Source organism: Hyla sarda, chromosome 6 (assembly GCF_029499605.1).
Source record: "Hyla sarda isolate aHylSar1 chromosome 6, aHylSar1.hap1, whole genome shotgun sequence".
Classification (NCBI taxonomy): Eukaryota; Metazoa; Chordata; class Amphibia; order Anura; family Hylidae; genus Hyla; species Hyla sarda.
In genome coordinates, this window is record NC_079194.1 from 125,996,304 (window position 1) to 126,015,147 (window position 18,844).

At 48.6% G+C, this 18,844-nt stretch overlaps 1 protein-coding gene and 1 long non-coding RNA gene across 4 annotated transcripts in view; one reads left to right on the top strand and one right to left on the bottom strand.

Annotated features, from left to right (window-relative positions):
* RBSN (rabenosyn, RAB effector) overlaps nucleotides 1-18,844 on the bottom strand; it is a 46,407-nt gene that overhangs the window by 18,694 nt on the left and 8,869 nt on the right. The window contains exons 1-3 of one of the 3 annotated variants that reach the window (XM_056524941.1): nucleotides 13,911-14,055; nucleotides 11,743-11,987; nucleotides 9,383-9,526 (exon numbers count right to left, since the gene is read on the bottom strand). In XM_056524941.1, the coding sequence (XP_056380916.1) occupies nucleotides 9,383-9,526; nucleotides 11,743-11,905 (307 nt within the window). In that variant the 5' untranslated portion in view covers nucleotides 11,906-11,987; nucleotides 13,911-14,055. Of the gene's footprint in view, nucleotides 1-9,382; nucleotides 9,527-11,742; nucleotides 11,988-13,894; nucleotides 14,056-18,844 lie in introns of those variants that run through there. The other 2 variants (XM_056524942.1, XM_056524943.1) reach the window with 2 other exon arrangements.
* Nucleotides 14,018-18,328, top strand: LOC130276082 (uncharacterized). Its single transcript, XR_008845015.1, has 3 exons — nucleotides 14,018-14,141; nucleotides 16,154-16,222; nucleotides 18,065-18,328. It is a non-coding gene; the product is annotated as an uncharacterized LOC130276082 (long non-coding RNA).

The following is an 18,844-nucleotide window of genomic DNA, read 5'->3' on the forward strand; positions in this document are numbered from 1 at the left end:
GAATCTTCCCCTTACAGCGATAGGCTTCCGAAATGGCGGACGGAATCCACCTAGAAATGGTGGCCTTGGAAGCAGGTTGTCCCTTGCGACGACCTTCCGTAAGGACGAAAAAGGAATCACACTGACGAAACGAAGAAGTGATGGAGAGATAAGACCGAACAGCACGAACCTTACTGCTTGTGCAGTAAGCGCTCCTTAGGATGAGAAGGAGCCGGGCAAAATGACGGGAGGACAATATCCTCATTGAGATGAAAGGCCGAGACCACCTTAGGTAAAAAGGAAGGGTCTGGCCGGAAAACAACCTTGTCCTGGTGGATCACCAGAAACGGAGAACGGAGAACGGCAGGAAAGGGCTGCCAATTCAGACACCCTCCGGATGGAGGCGATATCCACCAGAAACGCCACTTTCCAAGAAAGGAGACGGAGACACACCTCTCTAAGGGGCTCAAAGGGTGCACCCTGGAGGGCACAAAGAACCAAATTCAAGCGTGCGCCACTCCTTGCAGGAAGGTCCGGACATGAGGATTAGAAGCCAGGGGCCGCTGGAAAAGAACAGTAAGGGCTGAAACCTGACCCTTAAGGGAACTGAGAGACAACCCCAGTTCCAACCCCGACTGCAAAAAGGAGAGAAGACGGGGAACAGAGAAGGTCACCGGGGAGAAGTCCTGGGCTTCACACCAACGAAAATAAGACCTCCAAGTACGGTGGTAAATCCTTGCGGAGGAGGGCTTACGAGCCTCGAGCATGGTGCGAATGACTTGGGAAGAGAACCCGCGGGCCCTCAAAACCGCGGTCTCAACCGCCACGCCGTCAAATGCAGCGACTGTAAATTGGGGTGGCAAAGAGGAAATGAGAGAGCAGGTCCGGACGGAGCGGAAGGCGCAGTGGAGTGGAGAGCCTGAATACGTCGGCGTACCACGACCTTCGGGGCCAATCTGGAGCTACCAGAATGGCGGGGTCGTCCTCTGCCTTGAGCTTCCTCAGCACCCTGGGAAGGAGCGGAAGAGGAGGGAACAGATAGGGTAGGGCAAACCCCGCCCGAGGAATCACTAGGGCGTCCACGGCCAGAGCCTGAGGGTCCCGGGACATGGACACAAACGGAAGGCTCTTCCGATTGTGCTGGGACGCGAAGAGGTCCACGTCCCGAATGCCCCAGAGGTCGCAGAGTTGCGCGAAGACTTCTGGATGTAGAGACCAGTCGCCGAGGTCGGGTGAGGACCGACTGAGGAAGTCCGCTTCCCAGTTGAGCACCCCCGGGATGTGAATCGCCGAAAATGGCCGGAACCTTGCTCTCCGCCCAGGAGAGAATCTTGGTCACCTCGGCCATGGCTGCCGAGCTGCGAGTGCCGCCCTGACAATTTATGTACGCCACAGCCGTGGCATTGTCCGACTGAACGCGGACAGGACGGAACTGAAGATGGGACTCCCAATGAAGAAGACAAAGAAGAATCGCCCGTAATTCCAATGTTTATCGGAAGAATGGTCTCCTGGGGAGACCAGAGTCCCTGAACCGTCCAATCCCTGAACACGCCGCCCCAGCCCAACAGGCTGGCATCCGTTGTAACAACCTGCCAGTGAAGGAGAAGAAACGACTGCCCTAGGAGAAGAAGGGGGGAGCGGAGCCACCAGAGCAGAGACTGATTGACCCTGCGAGGGAGAACAATCTGACGATCGTGGGACAGAGGAGACCTGTTCCATCAGGAGAGAATCGCCAGTTAAAGGGGGCGGTAATGAAACTGGGCAAAAGGTACGGCCTCCATAGTTGCCAACATCCGACCCAGGACTTCCATACAAGTGCGGATGGAGACTGATACCTGGGTCCGAAGGGAGCGGACCCCCCGACCGGAGCGCAAGACGTCTGTCCGGCGGAAAACGAATTCAGGCAGAGGCCATGTCGAAGTGAAGTCCCAGGAAGGTTAGAGACTGGGTAGGACTGAGGACAGACTTGTCCTGGTTGACCATCCACCCGAAGCGAGTCAGAGTGTGGAGAGTGACGTCCAGATTCTCCAGAGTCTGGGCTCTGGTTGGAGCCTTGATGAGAAGGTCGTCCAGATAGGGTATCACCGAGATTCCCCTCGACCGTAACAGGCCCATCATCGGCGCAAGGACCTTTGTAAAGACCCGAGGAGCCGTGGCTAGACCAAAGGGGAGGGCTACAAATTGAAAGTGCCCCTCCGGGACCGCAAAGCGGAGGTACCGATGATGGCCCGGAAATATTGGCACATGGAGGTAGGCATCCTTGATGTCCACCGATGAAAGGAACTCCCCTTGTTCCAGGGACGCCACCACCGAACGGAGAGATTCCATTCGGAAGTGGCGGATGAGAAGATGATGGTTGAGACGCTTGAGGTCAAAAACTGGGCGCATAGAACCGTCCTTCTTGGGGACCACAAAAATATTTGAATAGAAAACCCGAAACCGTTCCCCTGGAGGAACAGGAACAATAACCCCCTGGAGAAGCAGAGACTGGAGAGCCGCTCGAAACTGCTTCGCCAGAGGAGGAGACCGGGGGGGGGGGGGGGGGCACGGGATCGAAAAAAGCGAACCCTCGGAAGGGATGCAAATTCGATCCGGTAACCGTTGGACACCACGTTCCTGACCCAAGAGTCTTGAATGTGAGAGGTCCAAATGTCTCGAAAAAGCAAGAGACAACCTCCCAACCGAGAAGAAACCGCGGTTGCAGAAAACTTCATGCAGAAGTGGGCTTGCGGTTGCCTGATTTGGGCGCAAAACGGCCGGACCGGTTGGAGTCCGACTTCCAAGACGGGCGAGCCCGGTACGAGGGAGCCTTCTTGTCCCGCGAGGGCGCCTGCCCGGACCCTTTGTTGGAGCCAGAGGTCCGAAAGGAGGAGAAGGACCTCCTTTGGGAAGTAGGGCGAGTCTTATTTTGAGGTAACAAGGAACTCTTACCTCCCGTTGCCTCGGAGATAATCTCATCAAGGCGTTTGCCAAAAAGACGGCCACCCGTAAAGGGAAGCTCAGTGAGAGACCTTTTGGAAGCGGCATCCGCATTCCAAGCTTTAAGCCACATAGAGCGGCGGAGAGCCGCTAGGTGACCCACAGCAAAGGCAGAACAACGGGCTGCCTGCATGGAAGCTGCGCACAGAAAACCCCCAGCTTTAGAGCATTGGAGAGCCAGAGCAGATAGATTCTCCGGGGGGGGGGATCCCGCTAAGATATCCTGATGGAGCTTTTGGCACCACTCAGACAGGCCCTTGGACACCCATGTCGAGGCTAATATGGGAAGAGGAGAAGAGCCAGCTGCTTCAGTGGCAAACTTCGCTAAGGATTCTACCTTCTTGTCTGTGGGATCACTGAAGGAAGCGGCATCTGCCAGAGGCAGTGTAGTCGCCTTAGAGATCTGGGAAATTGGTGGATCCACTGAGGGAGGGGAAACCACCTTAGTGACAAAGACCTTGTCAAATGGATAACTTGAATTGTCTTGATTCCCGGGAACCTCTTGTCTGGATGCTTCCATGCGGTTTCCAGAATGTCGTCAAAGCTGAACTTTTGAGGTGCTGGCTTAGCACGATGAAAGGATACTCCTGGATTGACATCCGAAGATCCTGGGTACTCTGGTGACAGCCCTAAGAGACACCTTTCACTTAAAGAGTTCACCGTTGCAACTGAGTCCGGGCGGTCCTCTGAGTCAGATGCCGGCTCGGAAGCCTCGTCCACCAGTTCACCAGGGGAATGAGAATGAGTGGAGGCAGTCCTGGAGGGGGGAGACCCTGACCAAGTATGCGGCTCTGGCGTGGCAGAGCGGCGACTCCGAGAACTTCCTCTGGAGGAGCGACGTTTGTGTCCAGATGACAGGGGGGGGGGGGGGGCGGGACCCACGAGGGGAACGCTCACGTCTATCTGAAGACTCAATGGAAGAGTCAGACGAGGCACCCCTAGGACGCTTGTGAGAGTGTGAAGTATGTGGAGACGAGGAGCGGGCCCTTCCAGAGGTCCTGCGCAGGGAAGACCCCTTCAAGATGGACACCACTTCCCGGGAGGCCTCAGCCACCGACTGGGAGACTTGGGTCAAGTCAGCCATATACTGGGAAAGGGAAGAAACCCAGGCTGGTGGAGCGGCTGAATCCACCGGGACCGAAGGGGCATCAGGGGGTCTGGGGGAGCAGTGGAGCAGGCAGGGAAAGTGGGCTCAGCAGAGCCAGACATCTTCGTATTACAGTGCTTACAGCAATAGTAAGTCACTGAAGTTCCAGGTCTCTGTTTAGAGGGAGGAACAGCTCTGTGTACGGACATAATGTGGGAAAAAAGGGAGACAGGAACTTTCTCACCCTAGTCTGTGTCCCCTGTCAGCTGCAGTGAGGAAACTCGCTCTGTGCAACTAGAGAGAGTGAAACAGGCCAGCCAATAGGAAGAGAGGGGTGTGCCTGAAGCAAGGCACAAAGTAACTGACCCCTTCCTACTGAAAATCGCGCCCACGGCGCTGATCGGAGGCTGCTTCGCGCCTCGGAGCTCTCCCAGCCCTGTGGGTGGAGATAGAGACCGGCCGAAGAGAACTGTCATGGCGCCCGCTCCTTGTCCCGAGCGCACCTGTCGGCCGCTTGTGCGCTCGGGGGAATAGAGCGGGCGGCCAAGCGCCGGCAGAGACTGCCGGAGAAAAGAAAGTAAGCCAGCGCAGAAGCGCTCGGCTCATAGCAGCGCCGCGGCTGTCAGCCACGTATAAGGCGCTGCCGGCAAAGTGAAAGTAAGCCGGCGCTGAGAGCGCCCGGCCCGGGACAGCGCCGCGGATGACAGCCGTATATAAGGCGCTGTGGACGAAGTAACACCAAGTACACACAAACACACACATAAGTGAAGTGCCGGGAATAAGGCGCTGTGGACGTAGTCACACCAAGCACACACACACACATACATAAGTGAAGTGCCCCATATAAGATGTCCCTTCAGGTGCCACTGCTCCCCCAAAATAAAGTGCAGCCCCTGTAAGCCAGCCCCAAAACCTGAAGGTGGGCCAAAACAGGGGGTCTCCAGACGTACCTATGGAGAAAAAGGGGAAAGTACTTACCTCAATCAGAAGAACTTACCTAATGGAGTCTTCAGTGAAGTCTTCAGTCAGCTTTTTGTCCCTGCATCACGCCTGGCTGCTATGCACGAGCGAGGCGAGCAGGGAAATAGGGGGACCCAGACCCATGAGGTACCAACCCAAGTGCTGACCGTTGGCGAGGGGGGGGTTAACAGCGCATATACGCAATGTCTGTGCCCCCTTACTCGCAATGGGGAAACGGGGAACCGCAGTCCCTGAGTCCCCACCTGAAAACAGAAAAGAAAAGGAATAAAAAACTAACACGTCCCTAACTAGGAAAACAAAAAAAATCAGAAGACCTGGTCTGGAGCAATCCAGACCACGTCCACCTCCTTCAGACACTAAGCTTAAACTGACTAGCTCAGAGCCTGAAGGCGGGTGTATCCTGCCAGGAGGAGCTGACTTTTTTTTTTTTTTTTATCACTATAGTGTCACACCTCCTAGAGACAGCAAGATACACCCACTGTCTGTGTCCCCCAATGGAGCCGATAGAGAAAAATCCCTCTCTGAAAGCAGCCCCACCCTCCTGAGAGACTCACACCATGTGGTTTTTTCCCAGTACTGATGAGTCATGCTCTCTTCACTTCTGAGAACTGGGAGGTGTGTGCAGCCTCAGACAATCAGACCCTGAATCTCTCTCGGCTGCTCGGAGCAGGAGGGTGGGGACTGAAAAGCAGAGCTGCAATGATTGCTGGAAGATGTAGGCAATGGGAGAGAAGGGTGGTAAAGAATATCAAGCAGCCAGAAGAAGACCACAGGAGCCATGCATATTTCGGCACGATCATTTACAGGGAACATATCCAGTAAGTGTGGTCGCTTTGGAGCTTTTTTTTATATATATATATTTCCCTGGAGTACCCCCTTTAAACTAAGCTGAGACTTCCTGCTCTGTACTGTCCAATTTTATTTTCCAGTGATGCCTTTCTTATCCTCATAGACAGGAGACAGTGAAATGTGACACCAGAATATAGATGAGAGGTATACACAACAGCTGTTTCTCACAGATCAGCATCCCCCCCCTTCATGTAAAACTGACCTCTAGACAGGTCACTGAGAATGTCCAGATGCCTTCCCGTTTAAGATGAACGGGACAGCTCCAGCCTATTGTCTGTGTCCATGGGGCCTGCTATTAAGAGGATCTCTAAATGCTGTCAAAAAGAACCCTGGCAAGATGGCTGCCCCATACTAATGTACAAATAAATTAAATAAAAGGTATGGGTTCACACTACAGTTTGTAACTACGGTTCCCGTATACGGCTGGGAGGAGGGGGGGCGGGGCTTAATCGCGGCGCCCGCACTCAGCCGTATTCGGGAACCGTATTTAATGCATGTCTATGAGCAGACCGGAGTGGTGGACCGCGTTTTTGCCTACGGTCGGGAAACCGCATATGGCCGAAAAAGCAGCCAACCGGAGGCTGTGGTTCACTTCGGTCGACTCATAGACATGAATTAAATACGGTTCCCGAATATGGACGAGTGCGGGCGCCGCGATTAAGCCCCGCCCCCCCCTCCTCCCAGCCGTATACGGGAACCGTAATTACAAATCCTTGTGTGAACCCAGCCGTGGCTGTCTAATAGGTGAAAAAAAATTGGTAATTAAAAGAAATTGACAGTGATATTTTTTCCCTATCCTTCCCAGACGGCCTAAACAAAAAATTTTAACTCAACTTTCTCCACTCCCTCGTAGCCTCCCGTGTCAGGGGGCTCTATATGTGCCAGGTGACTGATTTCTCCTTAGCTGCAGAGCACAGCATCAACAGCTAGGTAAATTGACAGAGCCGCATGCTAATAATTAGCAGAGACGGGCACCGCTGTGACCAGTAATTGGCTGAGTGGCACTGTGATGTCACATCTACTGCTCCGGCCGGCTCCGGGAAGCAGACAGTCCAGAGATCAGCTGGAGACAGAGATCATGATAATGGAGGTTACGAGGGAGCCGAAAAAGATGAATTAAAGGAAAACAGTCACCCCTTCACCCACAATGGGTTATAGTGCGGGTGAATAGGAGACCGATGCGGGCTCTCTGACTTTAATACGTACCTGCAGTCAGTCGCCCGGTCCCTCTGAAGATCAGATCCTTTCTTCTGTGAATTGCACACTAGAGGCGGGCCCGCCGGCTGTATTTGAACATTCATGGTCGCTGGTCACGTGAGCGCTCAGTAGGCACAGGCGCTCATGTAACCAGCATCCATGAATATTCAAATACAGCTGGCGGTAGGGCTGGGCGGTTTGACCAAATGTGTGTATCACGGAACTTTTGTACCTTTTTCTACCCCCCCCCCCAATTAATTATCAGCCCAGCGCTGCGCTGTTCTGCCACTTTTATATTATACGGCACTGCATATTTCCTAATAGCAGCAGTGGAAAGTCATAAGTGGAATACATCAGCCTGCAGCAGAAGCTCCAGTCCTATCCAGCAATTACCTGTTTTGAGGTTACTTTAAAAATGCTTTATCTGCCCCCCAAATTTCACAAGGGTTTTAAACACCTGTTTATAGCTAGTACAAGATGGGGTACCACTTTCAAGGAAGCATACCTATCTATAGTGATCCCCCCCCCCCCCCCCAATAAGATTGTTTCAAATGAGAGGCAATCGTAAGTTACAGCATTAACTTTCGATGCTATTTTGGGGCCATTGGCAGCTACTCAGCGGAGCCGATTGTTACAGTTGCCTCCGGACTGCTCAATAAGATCACTGTCACGTTACTGTGTCTCTACGCTGCTCCGTGCCCCCGCCTCTGTGCTTCCCAGTCGGGGCCCAACCCCTCAGTAACATGCAGGAAGTAGAGCAGGTGGACTGGATAGCGCTGCAAGGCCCTAATCCAATCACCTGCTGAGCCATCCTCACAGTGACATCACAGATACTTTAGGTTGCAGTGTTACTGTAAAGTGGAGAAGTGTAGCTGCAGTGTAGATAAATATGCAGTCCCAGCATGCTTTGATGCCTCCCACCCAGACCCAGATTCTGTCCTTGTGGGTACGGTACAGTTCACACACATCACACATACTCCCTATACTCTTTTCCTGTTCCCATGTGCTGAGAACTACATGTTCCAACATGCCCTGACTGCTTCAGGCCTTCAAGACCTGATGATTTGAAGTACTCCTTGCAGCTATAAAGCAATCCTTCTTAGGCTGGGTTCACACCACGTTTTTCAAATATGGTAACCGTATACCGTTTTCCGCAAAAACCCGTACACGACCGTATCCGAAACCGTATGCATAGAGAATGCATTGTAAACTGTATTCCAAATGTTGTGTACGGTTGCATCCGTTTTGCCTCGGATACGGTTTTCCTGATTTTTCAACCGTAGGCAAAAACGCTGTCGACCACGTTTTTGCCTCCGGTTGGAAAACCGTATGCGAACCGTATGCGGTTCTTTTAAACATTGTTGTCTATAAGAACCGTACACAGAATTTCAGAATACAGTTGCACACGGTTTTTCTAATCCGTTTTTGGAGTTGACACATGCGCAGAAGGAATTTCAATAGAACAATAGTAACTTTATTTAATTGCTGGAAAACTGATTCCAACAAAATAGCAAAACCGTTGGCAAAAACTGATGCAAACGGATAGAACCCTATGTGCGTTTTGGAACCGTATATGGGGAAAAACCGTATACGTTTTAATTTGGAGTCATACGGTTGTATATGGTTTTTGCCATACGGTTTTTAGCGGAAAACCGTATACGGTAACCGTATTTGAAAAACATGGTGTGAACCCAGCCTTACAGTGCAAGTCCAGTGTTGCTTTCCAGCCCATTCTGCAAAGTTTGGCATGGTGAGCTGCTGGACATGATGGACGGTACAGTTGCTGAGGCAACAGTACCAACGTTCAGCAGGTTCCAATCATAAACCCCTTTTCTAAGTATAGTTGCCTTTGCAACCGGATTGCCCATCATGACCAGCGTCTCTCCACGCCAAACTTTGCAGAACGTGCAGGAGAGCTTCCATTCTTCTAGAAAGTGATTTACCTGTTTCCAGATGCTCCCTCTGACTAATACAAGTAAGGACATAATTTATTTCCACTATTTATGTGCCTATTTTTCTTCATTCTTCACATTTTCTTTCTTTGGGATGACATTTCGGGCGCTTCAGAACAAATGACCAGTTTTCCATAGAGTCATGGACTCAATATACAATGGTTTACAATGGTCCTGGATCCAATTAATATTGTATGTTGAGGGACCAATGTATTGCATTGCTTCCATGTGACGGGCAGTTACTCTACTCCAGTCTGCAGGGACAGAATCTGGATTGAATGTATATTAGAAGGATGAACTTCATTCCAATTTCAGCCTTTAGAGCCCCATTATAAAAAGGTATAAAATGTAAATTTACCTATTTCTTGTGGGTCCCACATACAAGGGTCCACTCCTCCATAGCTGTAAGCCTCATAGCGATCCTGGGATCCACCCTCGGCCCGCTCGCCTCCCTCCTTCTTCAGAAGTTTATTCTTTGCCTTTTTAGCAATCTGAACCAGGTCTAACAGAGCAAAAGAGGTAAATATTTAAGAGAGACAGTAGGATTACATATGTACATAGTAAGGTTCTGGTTAAATGTGAACTGTTGAATTTATCAGAATTGATACTACATAGTGTGTCACCACAAAAAGTCTACCCTATAACACTACCCCTGGTAAAAAATTATGGAACCACCACTACTAGGGTATGTTCAAACTACAGAAATTCTGCCCAGAGAGTTTCCCGGTCCAACATTGTGTCATCCTTTGGTTCTAGGACCACACAGACCTGTGCTGTCACCATTGATGGAAATGCAGTCTGTTCGAATCTTCACTGAAAGAACGAACATGTTCATTCTTTTGGAGGGGGATGGGTGGTGGGGAAAAAGGTGCGAGTCAGAATTGCTAAAATTCACTGAAATTGCACAATGTGAATGGGTCAATGGAACACCCATTCACACCAATGCTAGATTAGCGCTGCAGAATCTCTGTGAGGAGATGTTGTAGGGTTAACATACCCTTAAAGGATAGTCAACCAGCTGCTTTTCTTAGCAGCAAATAAACTAATCTCAGACACGACACCAAACATGCTAAAAAACTCAAACAAATGAAAGCTTCATACTTCCAGATGAAGTAGAGATAATGAGGTTATCCAGTTCAATAAAACTTATCCCCTAACAGCAATATTGGGGATGAATGTAAGATCACGGGGGTCCGACAGCTGGGGCCCCATGAGCTCCCGTACGGCACCCCGCTCTCCTCAGGAATAAATGTGTCACACAAAGCTGTGGCCAACATGCCCCCCTCCATATCTCTATGGGAGAGCTGGAGATACAGTGTTGGGGTATCTCCCGCTCTCCCACAGAGATACATGGAGGAGACATGTCGGCCATAGCTTCGTGCCGTGGTCGGCACACTCCCATTCAGGCAGAGATCTGGGACACCAGACGGGAGATTCCAGCGGTCAGACAACTCGCGATCTAAAACTTAAAATGCGTTTTTTGGATACTGGACTATTCCTCTAACTTCTTATCCCCTATCCATGGTCAACATGCACCCTCCTTATATCTCTGGGAGAATCGAAGATATACAAGTACAGCACTCGTGTATCTCCAGCTCTGACATAGACAGTGCATTGAGGGGGGTGTTGACCGCCACCTGTGGATAGAGGATAAAAAGTTATGGACTCACAGCTTGTATGTTTTATTTTATAAAGAGGAATTCCCAACTGATAGATGCATATGCACACTTATAGAAACTGTAAAAAGAATTTTTGCAAATACATTTAGTTATCTAAATTGGATCCTTTTTCAGATATAGCCATTTTTCTTGTTGTCTAGGTTACTGCCCACTGTTTCACCCCCCGAAACAGTTGTCGAGCTAGAGATGTCGCTGCAGAGAAAGAGAGTGCGGCTGGCTGGGATTTCAAGAGGGCCCGGTGACCTTATGAGTTTAGAGGATTGTGGATGGCCGTCTGACTCTTGGGGGGGGGGGGTGCTCTCTAGAATAGCCCTCTACATGTGTGTATGTGGGGACAGAACTATGCAGCCACCCTCACAGATGTATTATGCAGCCTCCGTCTAGCGATAGACATTTTTATTCTTTGGCCCTGTTCACATAATGGGGATTTCAGGTTGCAGTAGTTTTGCAAGAGCTGGAGGCACACTATTTGGAAAACACTGGCCTACAGCTTAAAGTGTATCTGTCATCAATGTAAACTTTTTATATAATGTAGATAATACCATTATATGTCGATTTGTAATATACATTGGTTAAAAAATATGTAAATTTTTGTCCCTGCATCTATTGTCTGTGTGTCTCTATGAGGAGTCCAAATACAGGAAGTGAGGGTGGACAAGCGGGGCTCCGTGCGCCGAGGGCACGCAGGGTTCTCTGCACTGAGGCTCTGTGACATGCTCCTGGCTCACACATCAGGATGATTGACAAGCCAAGAGACTGCACAGAGCCCTGCTTGTCCTCCCCTCACTTCCTGTATTTGGACTCCTCCTCAAGGACAGCATTTTTTTACCCAAAAATATACACTTGCAAATATACATATAATAGTATTATCTACATTATATAAAAAGTTTTTGCTGACGACAGGTACACTTTAAGCTAGAGATGACAGCTGCAGCAGCAACCCCAATGGTCTGTAGGATTTTTCAATACATATTTTTTATTTTAATTTTTTTATAATCCTTTAAAGCAAGAGATTACATATCAGGAATGTTACACTCACTTTTGAGTTGACCCTTGACATCCCTGTCCTCACTGGAGTGCTCCTCCTCATAGTGAGAGTGCAGCTGGTAAAAGGACTGGAGATCTTTCAGGCACAGCGGGCACAGGAATCCTTCTCGCACTTCACCTTGTTCATCAAACGGAGCATTGTACTGTGCCGCCATAAGTGACCTGGGCTCACCAAACCTTTAAAAGGAGGCTGAAATAATTCAAGATGGCAGAAACCCTGCAGCAATTCAGACGCACCTGTCACGACAGAAGGGGAAATCTTTAGTGACATTTGTCATTGCAGTCATATCCTTGACAGTTACATAAGTCTTCATTAACATGGCTCATTATTGGGGTCACCCTACTTGGGCATAGTGCCCAGACTGGGACTCATCTCTAACTAGCTAGAAAATGTGGAGTGCCCATTACACCGGCACACTAATGGGTGCTGTATGATGCTGGCATGTTGAGGGGCTTCCCAGCTGATCTCCAGGGGCTCTCACTGTCACTGAGCCGCAGGAGGACATGATAGTAAATATCAGCAGGCAAACAATATGGCCACATCACAGGTCCCAAGGGTCCTGTCACCCAGCTTTCCTAGGGACCTGAAAAGGAAAACCCGTCTGAGTGTGTAGTAAGCACAGTGGATTTGTACAAGCAACATAGGCAGATTGACCATCCAGGACTGTGGGAAAGCTGGGTGACAGCTGTAATAGCACCCACTGCATTCATGCCCAGAAGCAGAGATTACTACAGTTCTACCAAAAAAACGTGGACAAATTGTAAGGAATGAAAGGAACGCCAGAAATGTGCAATGCTGAGCTAAGAGAGCGCATGAGTGAGGGGTGTCCACCAGAGCAGGCCACCAGACTGGAAAGAGAGCGCTCTCATACCGGTCACTACAGCTCTTATGTCTCTCCAAACACTTCAGTCACAGAGCCGTCTCTCCATACACAGTCACGGAGCCGTCTCTCCATACACAGTCACGGAGCCGTCTCTCCATACACAGTCACGGAGCCGTCTCTCCATACACAGTCACGGAGCCGTCTCTCCATACACAGTCACGGAGCCGTCTCTCCATACACAGTCACGGAGCCGTCTCTCCATACACAGTCACGGAGCCGTCTCTCCATACACAGTCACGGAGCCGTCTCTCCATACACAGTCACGGAGCCGTCTCTCCATACACAGTCACGGAGCCGTCTCTCCATACACAGTCACGGAGCCGTCTCTCCATACACAGTCACGGAGCCGTCTCTCCATACACAGTCACGGAGCCGTCTCTCCATACACAGTCACGGAGCCGTCTCTCCATACACAGTCACGGAGCCGTCTCTCCATACACAGTCACGGAGCCGTCTCTCCATACACAGTCACGGAGCCGTCTCTCCATACACAGTCACGGAGCCGTCTCTCCATACACAGTCACGGAGCCGTCTCTCCATACACAGTCACGGAGCCGTCTCTCCATACACAGTCACGGAGCCGTCTCTCCATACACAGTCACGGAGCCGTCTCTCCATACACAGTCACGGAGCCGTCTCTCCATACACAGTCACGGAGCCGTCTCTCCATACACAGTCACGGAGCCGTCTCTCCATACACCCTCAGTCACAGAGCAGTCTCTCCATACACCCTAAGTCACAGAGCCGTCTCTCCATACACCCTAAGTCACAGAGCCGTCTCTCCATACACCCTCTGTCACGGAGCTGTCTCTCCATACACAGTCACGGAGCCATCTCTCCATACACCCTCTGTCACGGAGCTGTCTCTCCATACACCCTCAGTCACAGAGCAGTCTCTCCATACACCCTAAGTCACAGAGCCGTCTCTCCATACACCCTCAGTCACAGAGCCGTCTCTCCATACACCCTCTGTCACAGGGCGGTCTCTCCATACACCCTCAGTCACGGAGCTGTCTCTCCATACACCCTCTGTCACGGAGCTGTCTCTCCATAGACCCTCAGTCACGGAGCTGTCTCTCCATACACCCTCAGTTACGGAGCTGTCTCTCCATACACCCTGTCACAGGGCAGTCTCTCCATACACCCTCAGTCACAGAGCTGTCTCTCCATACACAGTCACGGAGCTGTCTCTCCATACACACTCAGTCTCCTGCTGTCATAAATCTGCCTCTTGATGTCCCTACATTCCCGGCATCTTACCGCGATCTCCTCTTACCCCCTGTTGGCGGCGTCCCTCCCTCTTTCTTCGCCGGACGCCATAGCTGTCACTCCCGGAATCGATAGCTCGACGCTCGATCCCAGGCCGCCTGACTAAGAGAGTTGAGCGCCGAGCAATCGATAGTGGTCTGGGAGTCGAGCGGCAGGCTGTGCTGTGTGAGAACGTGAGGAGATTTCTCCTGTGCAGTCATAGTTATTACTGTGTGTGATCGCTGCTGCACAGTCATAGGTGATCTGTTTCCTAATAACATTGTCATCATCTTTGTATCCTTGACACATAGCAGGAGATAGATGGATACAGATAGTGATATTGCAGGAATCTAAAGTGTTTTTCCTACCAATTGCTAAAACCAGCATTGATTCTCTATAGCAGTGATCCCTAACCATGCTGGGGGTTGTAGTTTGCAATAGCTGAAGAGCCACAGTTTGGGGATCACTTCCCATAACTCTGATGTCTTAAAGGGGTACTTCAGTGGAACACTTATTTATTTTATTTTTTCAAAAATCAACTGGTGCCAGAAAGTTAAACAGATTTGTAAATGACTTCTATTAAAAAAATCTTAACCCTTCCAGTACTTATTAGCTGCTGAATACTACAGAGGAAATTATTTTCTTTTTGGAACACGGAGCTCTCTGCTGACATCACAAGCACAGTGCTCTCTGCTGACATCTCTGTCCATTTTAAAGGGAACCAATCATCAGATTTTACCCTATATAACGCTTGGCAAAGTGTTATATAGGGTAAAATCTTTATTTTCACCATTCCCGGGGGACGCTCCTGCCCCCAGGGATGGTGAAGATATGAAGTTATAAACTAGTCACCGCCGCCGCCGTAAGTAGTCACCTGGGCGGGGAGCTCTTCTCATCTACTCCCGTTCTTCGGCCGGCAGCGACGCCCCCTCCGCTTGATTGATGGGCAGCGTCATCACTCTGCTCCGTCTGTTCAGTGAGCGGAACAATGACGCGGCCCATCAATCAAGCGGAGGGGGCGTCGCTCCCGGTGAGAAGAGCTCCCCGCCCAGGTGGCTACTTACGGCGGCGGCGTGACTAGTTTATAACTTCATATCTTCACCATCCCTGGGGGGCAGGAGCGTCCCCTGGGGATGGTGAGGACAACAATTTTACACTATATAACGCTTTGCCAAGCATTAAATAGGGTAAAATCTGATGATTGGTTCCCTTTAAGAACTGTCCAGAGTAGAAGAAAATCCCCATAGCAAACATATGCTGCTCTGGACAGTTCCTAAAATGGACAGAGATGTCAGCAGAGAGCACTGTGTTCCCAAAAGAAAAGAATTTCCTCTGTAGTATTCAGCAGCTAATAAATCCTGGAAGGATTAAGATTGTTTAATAGAAGTAATTTACAAATCTGTTTAACTTTCTGGCACCAGTTGAAAAAAAAAAAAAAAAAAAAAAAGAGTACCCCTTTAAATTGTACAACAGTGGTCTCAAACTGTGGCCCTCCAGATGATGCAAAACTTCAACTCCCAGCATGCCCGGACAGCCAACGGCTGTCCGGGCATGCTGGGAGTTGAAGTTTTGCAACATCTGGAGGGCCACAGTTTGAGACCACTGTTGTACAATGTCACTGCTAACCAGTGATGTGCATCAGTTATTAGTGTTGAGTGCAAATATTCCAATAGCGATTTTTTTTGCGAATATCGGCACTTAATATTTAGAATATTGCGAATCATATTCATTATAACGAATATATATATATATATATATATATATATATATTTTTTTTTTTTTGTTATTTATTTATTTTTTTTTTTCACTGTACACATCACAATGATGTGTACTGTGTAAATTAAAAGTGATCATCCCTCCCTGCTTCCAGCTCGTGGTCCAAAGAAGGCGAAAATGCAAATTTTGTGCAAAAATTCCTCCCTTTGTGGGCCAATGAGAAGGATGCACATACAGTTGTCAGAGTTTAGCAACATCCCTAGCAACCAATAGGAAAGTAGTTAGTTGAAACATATAATCGTGCAAGTGCATTTTGCTAATTTTATTACGAATTTTGCATGGGAAAAAAAAGTGAACGAATATGCGAAATTCACGAATATAGGACGAATATTCGTTCCAAATATTCGCAAAATATCCCAAATTCAAACATGGCCAAAGCCGCTCATCACTATCAGTTATCTGCAGGGTCTATATTATATTCCGTGCTGATCATGTCCGCACATCATTTCCATATTAATTTGTGGCCCTGACCATTATCTTGTGTGTTCTTTTCAGTATCAGCCATGTATGGAGCAAGATTAACGCATCAAAGTCCAGCGCAGCGACAGAAGATGATACTGAACGGTGGGTGGTATAATGTGAACTGTAGGTGGTTTTATATAGGAAATGAATATGGGGATGGGGCCTCCTCTTATTCTCAACATGTAATTCGATCTTTGAAGATACGATCTTTCGATTTTTTTTTATTTTATAATACTAGTCAGAGATTTCAGTGACGGCAGTAATAATAATGTGAATGGGCATGGTTGCAATTCACCGCCCAATAACATGAAATAATAATCCAAATAATATACTTTTACAGTTCTTCACATATCCTATTGTACCAGCACCTATTCCCAGATATATATACTTATATATATATATATATTTTAGGGGTCATGGGGGTCCCAGAGATAATATCCCCACCAATCAGGCTCTGATCACATCTTGTTTTTGTACTATATATATATATATCAATGTGTGTATATGTATGTGTGTATATGTTCCAGCATCACATCCAAACGGTTGAAGATATTAACATGAAACTTGGCCACATGTTACTTATATGTCAACAACAAACATAGGATAGGTAATTTAACCCTTACTCACCCCCATTTGCCAGGGGCGGGGTTTTTGTTTAAATGGGCACTGTCATGAAATAAAAAAATTGATATGTTGTAGTACTTAAAGGGGTACTCCCGTGGAAAACTTTTTTTTTTTTTTTAATCAACTGGTGCCAGTGTTAGGATTCGGCAGGCTGGATGTGGATCCTCTGTGTCAGCGAGGGATTGGCGTGGACCGTGTCAGTGGACCGGTTCTAAGATGCTACTGGTATTCACCAGAGCCGGCCGCAAAGCGGGATGGTCTTGCTGCGGCGGTAGCAACCAGGTCGTATCCACCGGCAACGGTTCAACCTCGCTGACTGCTGAGAAGGCGTGGGACAGAAGGACTAGACAGAGGCGAGGTCAGACGTAGCAGAAGGTCGGGGCAGGCGGCAAGGTTCGTAGTCAATGGCGATAGCAAGAGGTCAGGAACACTGGTAAGGCAAACACTGTAAACGCTTTCTCTGGCACAAAGGCAACAAGATCCGGCAAAGCAGTGAAGGGGAAGTGAGGTTATATGAGCAGGTGGAGGCTAATTAGCCTGATTGGGCCAGGCACCAATCATTGGTGCACTGGCCCTTTAAATCTCAGAGAGCTGGCGCGCGCGCGCCCTAGAGAGTGGAGCCGCGCGCGCCAGAACGTGACAGCCGGGGACCGGGACGGGTAAGTGGCTTGGGATGCGATTCGCGAGCGGGCGCGTCCCGCTATGCGAATCGCATCCCCGTCGTCAGTGTCAGTGCAGCGCTCCCAGTCAGCGGTCTGACCGGGGTGCTGCAGAGAGGAGAACGCCGCGAGCGCTCCGGGGAGGAGCAGGGACCCGGAGCGCTCGGCGTAACAGCCAGAAAGCTAAACAGATTTGTAAATTACTTCTATTAAAAAAATCTTAATCCTTCCAGTACTTTTTAGGGGCTCTATACTACAGAGGAAATGCTTTACTTTTTAGATTTCTCTGATGTCATGACCACAGTGCTCTCTGCTGACCTCTGCTGTCAATTTTAGGAACTGTCCAGAACAGGAGAAAATCCCCATAGCAAGCATATGCTGCTCAGGACAGTTCCTAAAATGGACAGCAGAGGTCAGCAGAGAGCACTGTGGTCATCACATCAGAAAAATCTAAAAAGTAAAGCATTTCCTCTGTAGTATAGCCCCTAAAAAGTACTGGAAGGGTAAAGATTTTTCAATAGAAGTAATTTACAAATCTGTTTAACTTTCTGGCACCAGTTGATTAAAAAAAAAAAATAAAGTAAAAGTTTTCCACGGGAGTACCCCTTTAAAACCATGAGTGCCTCCTCACCTTTCTCTTTGTACTACAATTTTTCCTTAGGAAAGGTTTTGATGACCCTTGGCCTACACATACCCAGCCACCTTTAGCGACCTACCAGTGTGCAGGATCTACAGGCCCAGCGGCAACATCTGTGGGCAAATGTACCATACTGAACCTGCATGCCTCCATGCCTAACTGTATGTCACCATGTTTCCAGGCTAGAGGCGCCCAAAAGGATACTAGAGCCTCCTTTCAATTGTACAGTTTTTCCCAATAAATGTATCCTGTCACTCTAATATTGTAATCACAGATATCACTTTTATATTTTCACATATTAAAGGGGTATTCCAGGAAAAAACTTTTTTTTATATATCAACTGGCTCCAGAAAGTTAAACAGATTTGTAAATTACTTCTATTAAACAATCTTAATCCTTTCAGTACTTATGAGCTTCTGAAGTTAAGGTTGTTCTTTCCTGTCTAAGTGCTCTCTGATGACACGTGTCTCGGGAACCACCCAGTTTAGAAGCAAATCCCCATAGCAAACCTCTTCTAAACTGGGCGTTTCCCGAGACAGGTGTCATCAGAGAGCACTTAGACAGAAAAGAACAACCTTAACTTCAGAAGCTCATAAGTACTGAAAGGATTAAGATTTTTTAATAGAAGTGATTTACAAATCTGTTTAACTTTCTGGAGACAGTTGATATATAAAAAAAAGTTTTTCCTGGATAACCCCTTTAAGTTTTAATAAATTCTTCCATCGATAACTCCTTCTTGGATTGTTATGTTTCTTTTTTTTTTTTATCAGTGAGTGTATAAAGATAATAATCTTTGATTCTGAA